General features: G+C 37.1%; 1 protein-coding gene across 1 annotated transcript; it reads left to right on the top strand.

The window, feature by feature from the left end:
• The first annotated feature begins 6,128 nt into the window (after positions 1 to 6,128).
• Positions 6,129 to 19,918, top strand: LOC108676961 (aspartyl/asparaginyl beta-hydroxylase-like). The gene is given in 12 exon segments (XM_018165116.2): positions 6,129 to 6,253; positions 8,749 to 9,030; positions 10,034 to 10,779; positions 11,193 to 11,580; positions 11,583 to 12,241; positions 14,983 to 15,107; positions 16,127 to 16,251; positions 16,798 to 16,970; positions 17,790 to 17,957; positions 18,192 to 18,319; positions 18,475 to 18,706; positions 19,014 to 19,918. Coding segments are annotated over 12 exon segments (3,369 nt in total). The 5' UTR covers positions 6,129 to 6,201; the 3' UTR covers positions 19,305 to 19,918.
• The last annotated feature ends 81 nt before the right edge of the window (positions 19,919 to 19,999 follow it).

Here is a 19,999-nt window from a genome sequence, read left to right as displayed (position 1 = left end):
CCATCAATAATGATCGGATTTCATTCAAATTTGAAAATTAAGTAGATATTATCAATAATTTGTGGACGGATTTATTATAGATTTTGACATCAATTATTTTTTTATTAATACGGAAAACCTAAGTTCACCTCGTAGGTAAGGTCCTAGTCAGGTCAAGTTTCAGTATTTTGTGGCATTAAAAAAAAGTAATTGATGTAAAAAGCTGAAATAAATCCGTCCACAAACTCTGGCACTCATAAATCCTTCAATAATGAACGGATTTTATTCAAATTTGAAATATAAGTAGATAATATCAGTAATTTGCGGACGGAATTTTTTCTGATTTTTGCATCTATAATTTTTTTGTTAATACGGAAAACCTAACTTCATTTTCAACTCTGGCACTCATAAATCCGTCAATAATGAACGGATTTTACTCAAATTTGAAATATAAGTAGATAATATCAGTAATTTACGGACGGAATTTTTTCAAATTTTTACATCGATAACTTTTTTATTAATACGGAAAACCTAACTTAATTTCAACTCTGGCACTCATAAATCCTTCAATAATGAACGGATTTTATTCAAATTTGAAATATAAGTAGATAATATCAGTAATTTGTGAACGGAATTTTTTCAAATTTTTACATTCATTACTTTTCTATTATCACGGAAAACCTAACTTCACGTTCACCTCGCCGGTTAGGTCCTAGTCAGGTCAAGTTTCAGTATTTTGTGGCATTAACAAAAAGTAATTGACGTAAAAATCTGAAATAAATCCGTCCACAAATTACTAATTTTATCTACTTATATTTCAAATTTGAATGAAATCCGTTCATTATTGACGAATTTATGAGTGCCAGAGTTGAAAATGAAGTTAGATTTTCCGTATTAACAAAAAAGTTATTGATGTAAAAATCAGAAAAAATTCCGTCCGCAAATTACTGATATTATCTACTTATATTTCAAATTTGAATAAAATCCGTTCATTATTGAAGGATTTATGAGTGCCAGAGTTGAAAATGAAGTTAGGTTTTGCATTCGAGTTCGCAGGCCAGTTCGCACGCGAGTTCACTGAAGTGTCGGACCGGTACGCTGGCGTCAGAAGTCACTTGCACAGATTTAACATGAGCGAGTCTGCTGATCAATGTGCTACGTGCAACACTGTGGATGCTATTGAGCACTAACTGCTTGCTGCCTTGTGGCTTTCAGTCCACCCAACGTGGACACCTTGAAAAGAAGAAGACTAACTGCTGCATTGCCAGCGTCATGCGCAGCCCAGACAAGAGCTGAAAACTAATTTAAGATGTTTAAATGTACAATTTTCTTTGTGTGAACTTTTGGGGGGAGGTAATAATGATGATGATGTGCAAAGAAAAATCTTTCAACTTTTGACTGTATACATTTTGAAGTCAGGTAGGCTGAATGAACTTTAGATAAGATAGGCATGCCAAATAAGAAATGCAGCTTATATGTATAGGTAATGTATGTACCGGTATCATGTATGTACCTATGTATGTGTATGCATATGTTTATGTTTGTATGATCACAATAATGATCTAAGTTATCATACTTTTACAGTTTTACTATGTACGTAGTCCACCCAATTATGTGGTCAAAAGCTGTGCTAGTGTGCTGAGTTCTGATGAGAAACGGCCCTTGTTTTCTGACATTTTCTTAGGTATGTCAATAATGTCATTATTGTCATGTCATGTGTACTTTTTCAATTTTTGACTGTGTACTTTTTTTTTAAATAAAGAGGTCTGACTCTGACCAGACTGACCTCCATCTCCATGCCAAGAGGTCCAAAACTACACAAGCTCTCAGGCCCAATGGTCATCCTTGCAGTTGTCCTGTGGCTTTAACCTTTAAGTCTACCCTGCATGGACTGTGGACTGTGGAGAGGGGAAACTGTGGAACATTTGATGATGGAGTGTGATGCATATGAGCAGGAGAGACTGGAAATGATGAGTGATACCGTAAAATGGGGTAACTTTGACCGGCGGGGTAACTTTGAGTCTTTGACCACTTTTCGTTTTTTTAACAGAAACCTCCAAAACTCAAAAACGATTCGACAAAAAAAATTTTGTCAATGGCCATCAAAGGCCTAATACTGAGGCTATGTAACACAATAGAAAGATTTAAAAAGTTTGCATATCTAATAGGTTAAAAAATTAAAAATGTGACCCACAAAAAAGAGCTATTATTTAAAGCCTGTCGGAGTACCCCCTCCAATTTTTTTATTTTTTGGTAAATAGCTCCAGGTTTTGATGCATTGTAGTAGAACTCTTCTAGTTACATATGCAAAAGACAAATTTTAGAAAGTGTCATAGTTTGCAAATGGGAGGCGCTGCCCCCCAATGGGGTAACTTTGACCACCTAATGGCAGCTGTGATGGGGTAACATTGACCGGCTTGGAAATTAAGTTAAAATTACCATAGGTACCTATATAACATATTTTATGTTTGAAACACCTATTAATATTTTTTTCTTCATGTTTCAGACTCTACAGAGTCTTATATATGGTAATTTTAACTTAATTTCCAAACCAGTCAATGTTACCCCATCACGGCTGCCATTAGATGGTCACATTTTGCCCATTTGGGGGCGGCGCCCCCCATTTGCAAACTATGGCACTTTCCTAAAATTTTTCTTTTGCATATGTAACTAGAAGAGTTCTACTACAATGCATGGAGTTATTTGGAGTTATTTTACCAAAAAATAAAATTGATTTTACCACCTGGTCAAAGAAACCCCAAGAGCTGGGGTAACAAAGACCATCACTTTTTTTTAAATTACATCAAAACTATGAGAGGCAGGAGCCAGCAATTTATGGTGAGTAAAGCTAGAGTATAGACCTGTATTTTGCATGTTTCAATTTAAGTTTAACTTATCTAGTAAAAAAATGGCATCATTTTGAAAAAAAAGTGGTCAAAGTTACCCCAGTTTACGGTACTGAATGAGAGGAACGAGGGTGATGGTGTGATGTATAAGCAAACAGGAGATGAATGAATTGCAATGATTGTGGGATTGTCAACAGGGGTGACTGCTGCTATGATTGAGAGTGGAAAGCAATTTTTGGAGAATGCATGGAGGCCTTGGACCACTGCAGAGAGTGAACGAAGATTTAAAGACCTACGGCGACGTATTATCAGCAAAATTTTCGCCTTCAGAAGATCTTGCCGACACATTTAGATTGAAATTCTTGCATTTAATATATTTCTCAGTCTTCAGCCAACTATTTTGAAAAAAAGTAAGGTTTCCGGTACGTTGGATGGATTACGATGCAGCGAAGCTTGTCCGGAAATCAGTTGCAATGAGTTCCCGCAAAAAATGTAAACAACGTTTTTTCGATTGCGTAGTTTTGGTCACATTAGAGCGGTCAGACTGCTTTATTACTTGTTCAGTTGACACCTGCTGTACAATCGGACTGTTTTTAGGGTAAAATTATTTATTTGGGGTAACACGTGCATGCAACCTTGTAATAGGTTCGTGGCTTGTAAATAGTTTGTCATTACTGAGCGTAAATGGCTTTTCATTAAAAATTACCCGGCGACGCATCTTTAAAATGGCCGGCGACGCTTTGGGCTTAAAAATCCATATATTGGCGACGCTGCATCCACCCTCTGCATAGTGGGCCTTGGAGGGTGAGGGAGAAGTTGGCTAGAGTGGAGGTTGGGAGGGTGTAAAAACTTAAAAAGAAAAAAAATTAATAATAAAATTGGAATAACCAAACCATAATAATATAATATAATGCAAATAGTTACTCAGGGCGACAGGGCCTAAGAGGCCCCATAGCTAATATAATTATCAAATAAACAGTGCAATAATTAACAAATAGCAATAATAAACCAATGACTTTCCCCTTGAATTTCTCTTCCCCTTGATTTCATCTCACCCTTAACACAAACTTTCACACCTTTCTAGCCTCTTCTCTTTAATGTTGCTTCCACCTGGCTTGGTCTCTCATTCTCCTTCTTACTAACAAATGAAAATGTGATGCGTGGCTGCTGGCCATTGCCTAGGCCTGACCCAGAATTTTTTTTTTTCTCAGAGTCACCACGCTCCAAATCCAAATCCAATGCAAAATGGACAATTTTTGAACAAGAATATAAAGTTATAATATGTCGAAAAATCATTGTTTTCCTGCCTTCTAGGCTCAGGGTGCGTACCGATCCTGGAAAATCTGGAAAGTCCTGAAATTTTATTTTTCATTTTCCAGGCCTGGAAAGTACTGGAATTTCATTTCAGATTATGGAAAATACTGGAATTTGCAAATAAATAAAAAAGGAAGTATTTTTCTGTGCTGCGTGTGTTAACCCTAATCGCCACGGGTTGTCGTGTCACGCTACAACCTCGGGTGCAAATGATATCTGCCCTTAATTTTGTTAAGTATTATTTAGGTGTCTTCTATTTTACATACGCTGCGATTATTTTACCAGGCATTAATATAGATTGTTTCCTATCAAATGCAGTCTTCAAACGCACAATTGTGAACTGGAATCCATTTTTGAAAATTATGAGAATGAAAGGACCAAATTTCTGGCCTCAAGCAGAGCCATCTCCGTGTACAACTCCGACCGCTCGAACTTGTGTGTATAAAATTAGTTACTCATGGGGAGGAGACTGTAAGCCATTCACGTGTGCATGTGCCTGAGAACATGTAAATATTTATCGCTGGTGCATGTGCAGCTTCAGCACTGGTGCACCTCCTGCATCCTCATAGCTAGTTGCTCTCAGTTTCTTTGTTCCTATAGTTTTTTTATCTCATTGTCTGTGACTTTGTTTGCCGCCATTGAAAGAACTGCATGAAATGAAACGCATTAGCGGAGCACGAAGCTCGAGTAGCGGAGAGGGAAGAAGGACTGTAAGGAAGCCAACAAGACACAGTTGAAGAACTGTCTCAATTTGCTTGTTGATGCCAAGAGATTCGCAAACACAGATGTGGATGGTGTTGTGGATGAGATGTGCAACTTTAGAGACGAATCACAGCATTGCAGTGAATTGAATGCACAGTTTCAAGCATTTTCAACTTCTGATCGACTGGACACTTTTTGGAATGTCATCCTGTCAAAGAGCACCTACAAGAAGCTCTGGAATGTAGTGCAAATGCTCATGCTCCTGTCTCATGGCCAAGCCATGGTTGAAAGAGGGTTTTCGTTGAACAAGGAAATCCTGACGCAGAACATGAAAGAACAAAAGTTGGTTGCCGTGCATGCTGTGGTTGATCATGTTGCACATGTTGGTGGCCTGGACAAGTTGACCATCACCAAGAAGATGCTGCTTGCAGCTGGCAGTGCCAAAACCGCCTACAATAATTATTTGGCAGAAGAGAAAGAGCAGAATGCAAAGGCCCAGAAAACCCAGAAGAGGAAGGCTCTGCTGGATGAGCTAGATGAACTGAAGAAGAAGAAGAAAAGGCGTACGGAGGAGGGCATCAAGGCGCTTGAGGCTTGAGCAAGCAGCATATGAATATGCAGAAGCAATGGAAAGAAAGGGGGATTTGAAAATCATTGCAAAGTTCAACGCCATGAGGCGATCTTTGAAAACAAAGCAACAGGAGCTAGACACTCTTGAACTGAACATTAAAGAAAAAGTTGATGAAATAGCTGCCAGTTGAATGTTAGGGTAGTGGTATTGAATCGTGTTCTGAACTGTATTGACATTATCATGTGTAATATTGTGTGCATTACTCAATATTTGTTGTGATTTGACACTATTGAATTCATAATAATAAAAGTGTGGGCTTGATTTATAGTTTTTTGTCATTTTTGATCCTCTGTGTCTGCCCGCTCTATGCATTTACACGTTTGCTAGTTATCAACTTTAGGAGATGATAGAATATGCACGGTTACTCTTTCAGTCATGCTAAACCTGATGTATGCAAGTCCTGGAAAATTATATTGATGATCATGGAGAGTCCTGGAAAAGTCCTGGAATTTTTTTTCTCAATATCGGTACGCACCCTGTAGGCTTATATTGTTGTAGAACTTCTAGTGATAGGTGCTTTGAGTTTGAGCCTTTGAATTTAACATTTTGATGCTTCTATCATATTCTATGGAGTGTGTCATTACGTTGTTGTTATTCTGTCGTTTGGTGATTGGTGCTTTCTTGATGATGAATAGTTTTCTTATTGAGCAGAAATAGCATAATTGTTCAAATCCTTTATAATTTGTCACAAAATTCCATTTAATTGTCTTTTTATTTCATTTGTGCACCATGTCTGGTGATATTACTGTTAGAAAAAGACGAGGCAAAAACAAAAAGAAAGGTAAGACTTGGACTTCTTGGAGAATGGTGTAAATTAAAGTCTAATTTACAATGACTTTAGATTGTTTCGGTTATATACCAGCAAGTGCTAATCTAGTAAATGTGATGATTTGCTTAATTATATTGAACAAATTTAGTAGGATCACTGCCATACACTGGGGCTGATGTGGTGAGGCCTAAGTCATAGTAGTAAACCTGTGATTTTTTAGAATCAGTTCATTTTTAATTTCTCATTTACTCAAGATTTAAACCAAAATATAATGCATGATGATGCTGCATACTAGTATCATAGTGGTATGAGTGGTACCTATCCATGATGCTTTGCGGGTCTAGACTCTACTAGACTACTTGTAGCCTGCAGGACTTAAAATTGAACTTGAAGGAGAGTCTAAAATACTCTCTGCTTAGTCTGCTATCTCCATACTCCATAGCCTAGGGCCCCTAGGGCATTAGGCAGAACCTACTGGTCATGGTCACTATTAAACAGGCTATTTGAAAATTGGAATAGCAGGCAGGCAGAATTGCAGAGTGCAGACATTTCCTGTCCTTCCTGGCAAAAAAGATTCCATCATAGATATAGGTATTTTTAAAAATTGCATCACAGCTAAGAATAGCAATAGGTTGGTCTTCTTACTTTTTTACTGAAGAAATTAGGAAAAGACCAGTGGAATGGGAGAAATAGGCTTAACTCAAAGGTGTTTTTGTCTGATTTATGGGTGGCTTATGCCTAATTTTTGACCTTGCTATTTGCCTATGTTGTAAAAAATATTTATTGATAGAATATAGAACAATGATCAATGTGCCTTTGGCATAGGCACAGATCACACAGCCAAACTAGAAAGTTAGGCAGACCAAAAGGCACTACCATGAGTACCACCCACGAATGGGACAGTAACAATCATAGTGGCAAAGCAGAGACTTTTTTTTGGACTTCCTTTAGTACATTTTTGAGTTCTATGAGCAGTCCAGTAGAGCAAAGTATCATGGATACCCACATAGCATTATCATACCTGATATGACATTGGTTTAAATTAAAATTAGAGAAGGAAATTAAAAATTAACTGATTTTAAAAAATCTCTGGTTTGCCACTATTATGAGACTATAATTGGAAAACTGAGTAGAAGAGACACACAAATCAGATAAAAATGCCTGTGAATTTGGCCAGTTTTACCCCTTCCTAAGTTCCCATTGTCTGATCCTAATTTATTAATAAAAAAAAAGAAAAATGGACTATTTCTACCTGCAATTTTCAACAATTGTTTCTGCCTGTAATTTTAGGAAACTTTGGATTGATATTACCAATTCAGCAATTGGAATGAGACCAAACTTCCCAGTGCCCAATAAAGTTTAGTGCCCAACATGCACTAAATTTTCTCCCGATACAGATTGACTTGTAAAATGGGTTTAATTATAATGTGGTGCAACCTTGGTCAAACTAGCACCTAAAAATGAATTTCATAGGCTATTTTGAGTGGATATTGCAGAATATTGGTTAAACTTTACTACATAAATCTGATCAAAATTCCAGGTACAAATTTTTAAATTTTAGGTCACATTCTGATTTGATCTACTTATGGAGCATTTAAATGTAAAACTGGAAAATTGGGCAGAAGCCACCTATGAATTTGAAAATAATGTACATAAATTGGAAAATTTTACCCATTCCTAAAGCTCTCCCCAAATTTCTTCAATAGTAAATATGAAAAATAAAACAGCCTATTTTCACCTGCAATTTTATGTAAATTCTGCCAATATTTTAGAGTGTTTTGAATGCTAAACCACTCCTCTTGACAGGCTGAAAACCTTCTAGAAAATTTTGAATGAGTTTGGAGGAATTCTATACTAAGGAAGGGAATTTATTTGAAAATGTCTAAACATTGCAATCTTTTTTTTTTGTTTGTTCAAAACTCATGACCAAAAATTTTATTTGAATTTTAAGTGTTATTTAAATGATAATGAAGTTGTAGGAAATTTTCATATTTACCACCTATTTCTTTTGAACTTGTGATGTTCAATGAATACCTACTGATAATGACACATAAGTTGCCACTCGGCAGAAACTGCATGTACCTTGCCACTCATCTCCAAAAGCTGCATAAAGCTGGCTAGAACTACAATTTGCAGGGTTAGATAACCTCATAATGACTTCTAAGCTGTTTTGATTGCACTATTATGTGCAATATTCCGTTTTTTATTGCAATATTGTTTTTTGTATAAAATAAATAATTTCTATTGAAGACCAGACACTTGAGTGCTGTGGTCAGTGTGGTGACATTATTGGCATTAACAATGGTCATTTCTTTCTGAAAAATCATTGTTTTTCTAATGTAACTTGAGATATTTTTGAATACTGAAGTATGCTTCCTTGTTTTGTAAGCATTAGAAGAAAAAGAATAAATTATAATTTTTGAAAAAATTACTGTATATATATGCCCCCAAATCCAAGTTCTTTAAAGAATTAATTGCTTATACATTTTTTGTTTAACTTCTTTCAGAGACTGATGTTGCAGAGCAATTCAGTAAAGGAACTAAATCTGATGATGTGGCATTCTCTGTCAAGTCATCCCTGGAATTTCATGATACACCAGCTCCTGCACAACACAAAGACTTGTCGGAAAAACCAACTGGGAATGGCAGCAAGAAAAAACATCGGCAGAGTCCTAACAAGGAAACTGAAGTTCCCAGTTCAGGCTTTTGTGCTAAAATGCTGACCATCTTTCTTGTAACTCTGCTGGTTGTTCTAGCTGGCTTGATATTCATGCAACTTCATCCAGAAGGTGAGTTCATTTAAGATGTTTAGAAATTACACGTGTTTAATTAGGTTTCTTCATGACGTATTTCTTCAATTGTTTTGAAATCCTACCAAGTGAAACTTGCATTGCTTGAGAATCTCTTCATTCCTTTGTGGCCAATTTTTTTATATAGGTACTGAGCAAGGATCGATTGCCTCACTTTCTATCTCGATTATTTTCTAACTCAAGTTGCATGAATTAAAGAAGGAATTGTCCAATTCTGTGTTTTGGAATTTGAAGGAAAGTTAACTTCCTCTTGTGAAAATTTAATTTTGGGAGCACTTGCTAATGAGGTCTATTCAAAGTAAATTTCAAAGTAAAATGCAAAAAATATGTACAATGCAAATCAGCAGCAATACTGAAGAAGTGGTAGCAAGACTGATGATTGGCCGGAAGAGGCATGGCCACAATGTGTTTTGTGTTTGAATTATGAGTTATTTTTGGATTGTATTATAAAATTTGTTTAACAAATGTCTTTGGATTGGGAAATATTCAAGTCTAGAGGTAACCAAATTTGTAGTTAATATTGTATATGGAAATCTTTTTGGACTGGTTTATGAATCATTCAATTATTAATTAGTATTGAATAAAGATCATAGAAAATAACCATAATTTAATTGAATGCATTCTGGAGACCAGCTTTAGTTTCAAAATTAAAGAATGCAATCACAATCAAAAACATATAATAAGTATATTGAAAAGCACTTTTAAAATGTTAAATGTTGAATAAAATGTCAAAGTACGGTAATACAAACAAAGATCAGAAGGTTTTTACATTAATTTACCATTTTATTTTCTGGTTTTAGTCATTCTATGGAAATTGATCTAATGTATGGATTATTTCTGTATTGCTGATGTTTTTGTACTGATGGCCTTTAAAATTTTAGTTATGAAAATATAATAATTTTTTTGCCCTTGGATTGGCATTGAAAAACTTTATTGCATCAATATTCTTTTATCTAATTTTATGATTTGTTTTGTCTTCCAGATTATCCAATTCTAGTCAAAGATAGTCAAGATTTTAAGGAAAATGTACCTAAAGTAATGGCTCCTGTTCACAATGTACATGACACCGCTCAAGATGTTCACATTAAGACCCTTGAATCTCAAATATTACATGAAGAACAGGCAAAGAAACTTTCTGCTGCTAAACTCCATCCTCAGGAAGTGGTTGTGGATTTACCAAAAGATAAGCCAAGCGGTGTTGGAATGACCCCTGTTCAAGAAGAACCTATAGTTAAGAAGACTGCTCATGTATTAGGAGAGAAAGATGAGTTTGTGGAATCTAATGCACTTGCTGGAGAGAGGAAGACTCAAGAAGACAATATTGCCAAACCAAACAAGACGGCATCTTTTGTAGATTTGCCTTCAAATCCCAAGGATAATATTCATTCAGTACGTCCATCAAGTGCGCCTTCTGATGTTAAGAACGAAGAGCCAAAGCATTCAGGTATTGAAGAAGAATCAAAAGCAGAGAAAAAGAGAAAATCCAGGAAGGCTCCTCCATCTGCAGAAGAGCTTCTGGCCCACCACAATACGATAGAGCGCTGCGAGATGCTCATGTCGGCAATAGCTGAACTGAGTCCTGAACATCCCATGCTAACGGAGCTCAGGCCGCACATTGACGGTGCTAGAGAAGATCTCAAAAGCTTGAAACTTAAAGGCTTGGAGGGAACTACCAAGCATGCCTTGATTATACTTGAGGATTTGTATGTTCGTCTGTTAGATGCCAAGGTGAGTCATACTGTTCACGTTTTTATTTTGTTAACTTTCTTATTGTAATAAATATTCTCATGCCCAGGTGCATGATAATACATTGTTTTTAGTTTGTAATATCTCTTCAACTACATTGATATTCTTAAATTCTCGTGAAATTATGTCAATTATTCAGTTGATTTTGATTACCAGCCATCTCACTTTTCAGGAATATGCTTTAAGGAATGAACCTCGCACTCTAAACCTTGAACTTCTGTTAAAAAGGAACATATTCGATTAAGGCAACAAAATCCTTATCCATTGAGAGTACTACTGACGATGTATACTATTATATATAGTATTGTGGCTTTGAAGGGTCTGTTTGTATTCTTACTTTTGTCTTGTGCATCATGCAAAAACTTTTTTGATTAATTTGTTTGGAATATTTTTAGGATAACGGTGAAGAGGTGAATGGAAATGTCGGATTAATGGAAGAGGTTCCAACTGCTGATGAAACCGGAAATGTTGGCTCTATCCCACTTCAAGAAGAGAAAGCTCCCATAAACGATGACGGTTCCCCACCTGTTAAAGCTAAAGCTAACGAGCCATTTGAATCTTCAACTAAAGCTTCAGCTCATTTGGCTAAACCATCAGAACTTGCTATTGAGACGGATGCTCTTATTTCTAAAGAATCTAAGACCTCAAACGGTAAATATGAGGCTCCAGCTGCCGAATCTGAGACTTTAGCTGTTGAATCTGAGACTCAGGCTGCTGTTGAATCTGAGACTCCAGCTGCTGTTGAATCTGAGACTCCAGCTGCTGTTGAATCTGAGACTCAGAGACTCAGGCTGCTGTTGAATCTGAGACTCCAGCTGCTGCTAAATCCGTGACTCGATTTGTTGAATCTGAGACTCCAGCTGCTGTTGAATCTGAGACTCAGGCTGCTGTTGAATCTGAGACTCCAGCTGCTGCTAAATCCGTGACTCGATTTGTTGAATCTGAGACTCCAGCTGCTGGTGCTGAATTTGAGTCTCGAGCTGCTGAAGCTAAATCTGAGACTGCAACTGTTGAATCCAAGACTCCGGCTGTAGAATCTAAGACTCCGGCTGTTGAAACTAAAACTCCGGCTGTTGAAACTAAAACTCCGGCTGTTGAAACTAAGACTCCGGCTGTTGAAACTAAGACTCCGGCTGTTGAATCCAAGACTCCAGCTGTTGAATCAAAGCCTGCTGCCACTGAGCCAGCCGACCAACCGGCAGTGCTCCACTCTGCCAAAAGATCCCCAGGCTCTGTTCCTAGCACGTCTCATTCTCCATCTCCTAAGCCTGCGAGTTCTTCCTCTCCTTCTTCTACTGTCGCAACAGAAAGCGCTCCAAGAGAGTTACAGGCAAGTCGCAGCGACATCGGCCTTGAGGACTTGACTGAAGAAGATCTTGTCAGCTCGGTCGACTCGGAAGACCAACTCGAGAAACTACACGAGGCGGAGCAACTACGACTGAACGTGAGTTGCTTCAAATGTTAATGCTGTATGAACAAATTACTGAGAATTGCTAATTACTGGGAAGTAGAATGCTTTTAATATCGTTAATAAAGTCGCATTGAAGTTGAGATGTGATCCAAAATTTTGAATTTGTAAGGGAATTATTCGATAAATTGGAATATTGCATCTATTACGGGTTGTAACAGGGTAGAATATTTGCTCTTGATGTGGACGCTAATAAAATTTTTTGCAATGATGATCAAGTAAGAATAGTATTATCTTTGTGAGTAAGCCGTGTTTTTATGCCATTTTATTACGTGTACGTATATGCCTATTTATTTGGCTACTATATGTTAATTTATTTTTGGACGGATTTTAGGCATCTGTTTAATCTAACCATATTTAGAATACAAATGTTCCAGTAAAAACAATCTAGGATGATTAAATATTGTGATATAACTATTGTTGATCTCATATTTCCACAGAATACTCATCTACTGAATTGTTATCTTGTTATCGTTATACTGTACAGCTTTTAGCGCGACATGCCATATTCTTCACATTCTCTAGCATTCTAGGTATTTTCAAGCTCTTTTCACCGCACAATGCATATTTTCACGGCCCTTTTTATGGTCTTATTGCTCTGAAATCTGAGTGGAGCAATTTATATGAAGTTCACCTTGAGCATAAAAATTGCACTATTAAAGTAGAGCAAGGAAGACATTTGTGCCAAGAAGACATCTTTGATCTCAACGATCGTGTTCTTGCTCATCTCATCATGTTTTCTTTGCTTTTATCTCGTGTATGTTTTCTCCTGCTACGCTGCACAGGACGGTCAAGGAATCTTCTGACAGCCTACAAAATCGTCTTCCTTCCGTCCTATCGACTAGACTTGTGTTTTTTCCTTGCTGATGCTTGCTTTTTCAACCCCTATCTTAGAATAATATCTTACTATTGTTTCCTTTTTAATTCTGATTTCTACCTTATTTCTCGATCCTCCTAATTTAACATTCGTTCCTACTTTATTAATTAGTCATCACTATGCGTGTGTCTTAATTAGTTCTTGATTCTATTTTTTGCAGAATATTTTGATTCGCGGGAGATTCATTTTGATTTTCTCTTCTATCCTTTTAATTTTCTTCATCAGTTAGTTTTTTTTTGTTTTTATCCGCAGTTTGTGCTTAATTTTTTCATAAATTTGTTTGTTGATTTAGCGAAGGAAGCCGTGATGCTCACGTAATGCACGTGTTGATATGTGCTATAGAAGTCAAATGATATAATAAGTTCTAATGCCTAATAGGATTTCAGTGCATTGGGCTATTTACTATAACTGAGTGCGTATTTCATCAGCCTTTTCCTAATTTTGAAACTGAAAGTTTTTATTTACCTGCTTCATCTTCCAATGCTTGTGTTTGACCCTTACTTCAGTATACCAACATTATTTTAACAGGAATTTATTAAACTGGGATATTATTCATGTTATCCATGGTTGAGTTGCTAGTAATTTGTAGTCACTGTGCATTATAATTAACCGGGTCCGTCATCGCAGTAGTATTTATTTGTGATAAAAAGTGCCTTATAATATACATAAATGATTGATAGTTATTGTTGAAGGTTTTTGGCAAACGTCAACGATAGCCAGCGAGGTCAGTTCATTGACTATCGCCACCCGATCGTCTAAATGATAACTTATTCTTAGTGTAAATCATCCAAAGCAATAATTTGCGACAAAAAATTTAGTTATCCTCACATGTTGGCGCTTCTACGTCACTCCTTTTGCCTTATAACTTTTAATTAATGTTAGGTGTGTGATTTACTTATAAAATTAGGTGCATCTGTAAGTTAAAATTGTAAGGATTTCTTTGGCGACGTGATTCAAAGTTAAAACTTTACTCAAATATCTAGTCGTTTGATATTTTATATCGTTATGTTTAATCTTCTGTATGCATCTGTGCAATCAATAAATATTTGACGTATGCGAATCCATTCGAATCCTGGTGTTTATGTATTAACCGCTTGTTGTGTTGTGCACTTGCACTGCAATGTGCATGGTAACTTCAGGCTTCTATCTATCCCTTCTTGGTCTCTCGACTGTTGGAAATCTACACCCAAAGGAGGTGAGCCCATGACTTTCATGTGTTTCCCCATAGAAATTGGTATCTCTTGTAGAAAGAAATATTGATCAGCATTGATTTGGTCTTGGCTGGCAAGTAGATTTTTTGTGGTATTAATATTCTAATTATATTGAGATGTTTGAATAATTGCTCATAGTTTCCTGACGGTATTTTTCATTCGTATTAAACGATTTCTTAGAGTAATTTACTTGCATTTTATCTAATGGCTGTATGAAAGATTTTTCCTTTCTTAATTCTGTTCTGACATGGAAAAAATCGACTCGTATGCTTGACCAAATTGTATATTTTTTTATATATATTTTTATATTTTTCTATGTATAGCAAATTTTTACGATTTTGGTTTTTTCTTTAGCGAATTAAAAAATACTGCTTGGAATTCATGAACGATCAGTAATACTAGCTTAAATGTGATTTACTTATGTTTTTTAGTGTTCGGATTTTTTTTGGTATTTTTTCATATTTCTGGTTCGTGCAATAACGCAACGAAATTCGTAAAAAGTAATGGCACCACTAAAATTCAAACTGTCAAGAAAGATATTGTTTTACTCACATATAGATTTTCTAACATTTTACCTTGTTGAATCTATAAGAATAATTAGCTCGTCGTAACGAATTAAATAATCTTAGGACCCGTACTCTGCGTTGCGTGAATTCACTGCAGTGGTGCGCGAACAACCGCTTTCTGCGCGAGCTGCTCTCGGTCGCGCTCAATGCCTCGACGCGATCGCTCTCGCCGAGCGATCAAACGACAGGTGATTGCAGGACAACTACGTTTAAGTTGCCAAGAAGCAATGCAATACATTAAAATTTATTGAAGCTATAAGATGGGCATAAATGTCAAGTGATTAATGGACATCTACGTTTAAGTTGGCAAGAAGCAATTCTAAACATTAGAACTTATTGAAGCTATTCGATGGGCATAAACGTCAAGTGATTAATGGACATATACGTTTAAGTTGCGAAAAACCAATGATATACAATTGAACCTATTGAAGCAATAAGATGGGCACAAATGTCAAGTGATTAATGGATATCTACGTTTAAGTTGCGAAAAAGCAATTCAAAACATTGTTACTTGTTGAATCAATAAGATGGGCATAAATATCAGATGATTGATGGACATCTACGTTTAAGTTGCGTCGAAGTAAATCAGTACATTAGAACTTGTTGAAGAACTTTAATAATATTGGCATAAGTGTCACAGGACTTGTTTTGTAATTTTTTTTTCAGAATATAGTTCGGACAAGCCTATTTAGGCTGCTTAATTTCGCTTTGTAGGCTAAATTATTTATTTGGTATGCTTCAATTATCAAGTTAAATGAAAAGCGCTTCATTATTTAATATTCCTTACAAGTTTTTTTATATTTATCTCGCTCTTGTCAAGAGATTATAAGATGTTTTTCATCCTTGGGATTTCCAGTCGCTGTGCGTACTTTTCTCTAATTCAAACTATTGTTTTTTTCTGGTTCTTTTGCGATGCTTTGCTTGGGTATTTTCTTTCTTAGCCTATGCTTGTGAAGTTTTTGGGTTCATTGTTTAATAATTTATAGTGCGATCATGCGGTTTTCTTTACGTGACGATGAAATTTTGGTATCGCCGTATCGGTATATCAATTCATCATCACTGAGAATTTTAAGCCATATTGCATTTTCTCTCTCTCATACAAGTTATTTAAATGTTAATTCGTTATTTAATAATTAAGACTTGAACTTACCTATGAATAAATATATTTGACTCTGGATTGTACGGCAACTCACGTTCATTTGAACAGGCTAGAACAGGCGATAGCGTCGTACCGCAGCGTGCTTGAGATCGCCGAAGATCATCCTGAGCTCGTCTCTGAGCGTCTCCTGCGCGCCGCGGCCAACACGCTTGTCGACAAACTCCGCTTCAGAGGTGAGCGGCGGGATGTGCCTAGTCCCTCACTTGTATTGATTCACGATGCTACTAAGTGTGATATTGAAACATTTTTGGAGGTTGTGTTCTGATGATTTGCATAATTTTTGTTAATGGATTCATTATTTCTCACAGAAACGTGTATGAAAACTATTTAAACTTAGCTTTTATTTTATCTAGAATTGGTCATAGGAGAAGCATGAAGCTCTTGCCGTACGGACACGGGCTTTAGTACTTCACATAGACTTTAGAAGCCTTCAGAACACAATATCACAATCAGCTCTGTAGATTCTTGTATTTTAGTTGCCGCAAAATACTACCTACTTTAAAAGTATAAAAACCGGTTCATTGTCTTGGTCGAGTCACAGGCCATCTCCCAGCACACTTCAGCGTCCAGAAACGGTTACTGCGTTTATATCTTGGCTGCCGTTAACCGTCACTAACAATTCTAAAAAACTTGCACTAACTTGGACAGATAATATTATTGGAAATTATTATTATTTACATCATTTTTTGGTATTGGTCCAATAATGTATTTATTCACAGGCCACCTGTCAGCATGCGTGAGCGTCCAAAAAAGATTGCTGCGCTTATACCCTGACGACGCCGTCCTCCATAACCAGCTGGGAATCACGCTTCTGTTGCAGGGGCAGCCTGCTGCTGCTCAGCGAGTCTTCGAGGCGGTCTTACAACGCCACCCAAACAACGGACTCGCACAGGTCAGGAAAATCGAAATTAGTTTAATTATGATATAAATAATGGCAAGGGACTTTTAGACGGTCTCACAACTCCACCCGCTCAACGGACATACGCAGTTTAGGATAATCAAAATTATTTTTATCATGACTTATTTCATAGCTAATACAGCAGGGGGCTTAAGAAAATTTTTTCGTGAGACGTCACGACTATTGCACGTTGTCAATAAAAGTGCTCTGAATCAGAAAATGAAGTTTTTAGGGGAGGGAAAGGTTTTCGACAAGTTTCATGACCGTGTCAACCAGAACACTCTATGGAAAATAAATTAAGATATCGATAATATTCTTTTCATCGCAAAGGTTTCCTTAAATCTTTTTTTTAACGCGAATGTGCCCACTGATTTGCGGCGCCCGTGCGAAGCATTTGAAGCGCCTTTCTGAAGATACCGCCAGAACTCTGTCGCTATTGTATTGGTCTATCTTTCTATCTTAGTAATAATATTCCATATCCTTGATGTTTTTTTGAATCGTGATTTTTTCTTTTCACTCGCTATTCCCAAATTTGCCAGTAATAAGGGAAATTGTGCCATCAATCGCACTGTGCTGATAGAAGAAAGCCGGGTATTTTTTCTACCCGTACTTACGGGTAGAATATTTTTTCAACATTTTCACTTCAAATTGTACTGCACGACTGTGACTAACTGAAATTCAAAATTATTTACAGCTCATAAGACAAGACTACAAATTATGATTTTTCACGTTTGTGCTGCTCATGTGGAATGTAATTGAAATAATGTAATTTGCTAATTCAATCTCAATGAGGCTTCATTTTTTGCCGCAAAGGTCCACTTGGGTTTTATCCTGAAGACGACCAGAGGCAACAACACGGAAGGCGCTCGGCTCATGAAGGCAGGCTTGGCTTCCCAGGAACCAGGCACCGACGACGCGAGGTTCTTCTTCCACCTCGGCGACGCATTGCAGCGCTTGGGGCGTCCTCAGGAGGCGCACGAGGCGAGAATTGCATTACCTTCCCCTCACTGACGTGAGAGTTTCGCAGCATATAAATAACGAATCGTCCATGGCCGTTATTTACAATTTTTTCATTGACTGTTTAATTTAATTCAACTAGTGTAAAACAATTCATTTTCTTCACACCAGAAAACGCTTCTTGTATCTCAAATGCATTTCCCATACATATAATTCGAATGAATCGTATACTTAGAAATTAATTTCGTTCTGTTGCAGGTTTATGTTGAGGCCGCTGCGAAGGGGTTATTCTTGAGGCCAACTCAACGGTCTCTCTACAACGTCGACCGCTTGACTGCCAAACCTGTTTGGACCCTTGAAGAAACTACTTACAAGGATTTCCTAAGGTAAGTTTTTTTGGTATATCACTTTACAATAAATAATTCAGAGCATCCACCCATTTCTTTGAATCTACGAGTATTTAAAATTCGAATAAAGTAAAGAAAACTGGTTCTCGGTAAAATTAAAACGCCGCAACTCGTTCTCGATTTTTTTTCTCTAGGAAGTTGGAGGAAAATTGGAAAGATATTCGCGACGAGGGACTGGCTCTTATTTCTGCTCCAAAATCTTCTGGTTACCAGCCAGAGGCGGAGAATTTACGTGATAGAGGAGCATGGGGGCAACTTGAACTGTACTCCAGGGGTCGTCAGAACCGCGTAAACTGCGCCCGTACCCCCAAGACTTGCGCTATCGTTGGCAGCTTTGAACCCGCGGCCGGTTGTCGCAGAGGACAAGTATGTTGGATATTATTGTTCATTAGCATACGGCAATCTGCCATCCACTAAATGTAAGCTGTGATATTGGTATACGCCAGTTTGTAATTAAGATAACTGGACAGTTATTTACGCTGTACACTAATAAAATCTCGACTAATATTCCCGAATATTTTTTCATTGCGTTGGACGATTTATTATTGGGCCACTATGGTTGGCCTTATGATGACCGTTGCCCAGTTATTGTAGTATTATTACCTGGTTAACACACACGATACTCGTGCAGAGAGCAATGAACATGTTTATTAAACGCCATGTATGTTTGCAGATAAAGTTCAGTCTGATGGAAGGCGGAACGCACGTGTGGGCGCACTGCGGGCCAACTAACTGTAGGCTTCGCGCACACCTGGGGCTTGTTGTTCCTAAAACCGAACCTGTTCCTGTGATCAGAGTTGAAGACCAGTACTTAACATGGCGTGAAGGTGAAGTAATCGTCTTTGATGACAGCTTCGAACATGAAGTCTGGCACAATGGCACAGAAGCGAGGCTGGTGCTAATAGTAGATTTATGGCACCCGGAATTGTCCAGTGAGGAAAGAGCGAAACTTTCTGCAGTCTGAATGAAAAATGTGGGGAAGGAAAACTGTTCTTGTCGAGATTTAATAGTCATAATTTAGGATATTGCAGGAAAGTTCAACAACCAGAATTCTGAAATAATGGTGCTAATAATTATACATTATCGAAAACGGCTACAAGTTGGGTTTTCTCAAAATAAAAGATGCACATGCAAACTTCAGCAGTTATTCCTTTGTTAGTTTCCACGATAGCACAACTGCACTATGCGACTAGTACTGTATACGTATTTATAATTGGACCCCGATAACGCGAATTGCTTGGGAATAATTTGTTGCTAACTGTGACATGAGGCGTGTCATCCATGCTCCCTTTCAAGCTTTTCATTTCAACACCGTGTGTGAACCTAACGTTCGGTTAACTTGATCTTTGATTTTAATGCAAGTGTGGATAAGGGGAATCTAAATAATCAGATTTACGTTTAATTGAAAGCGTGGAACAAAAATACCTCGAACATCAGCCATTAGAATTTACACTGTAATCTTGACTTTCGCACTGCAAGTCGTACATAAGTTTGTTGTATGAATTAAAACATGTCACATTGTACTTTGTCTTATTAAGCTAACTCTTATGAAGTAGGTATAGTAAAACATTTTTTGCAAGCAACGATTTTTATTCAATGAATATTACCTGTGGAGGAATAGGTTATTTCAAGTTTAGATTGAACATGCGACCAAAAATG

This window comes from Hyalella azteca, unplaced genomic scaffold, assembly GCF_000764305.2.
Source record: "Hyalella azteca isolate HAZT.00-mixed unplaced genomic scaffold, Hazt_2.0.2 contig13692, whole genome shotgun sequence".
In the NCBI taxonomy this organism is placed as follows: Eukaryota; Metazoa; Arthropoda; class Malacostraca; order Amphipoda; family Hyalellidae; genus Hyalella; species Hyalella azteca.
The sequence above is the reverse complement of the archived record's forward strand: the minus strand, read 5'-3'. Positions and strand labels throughout refer to the sequence as shown.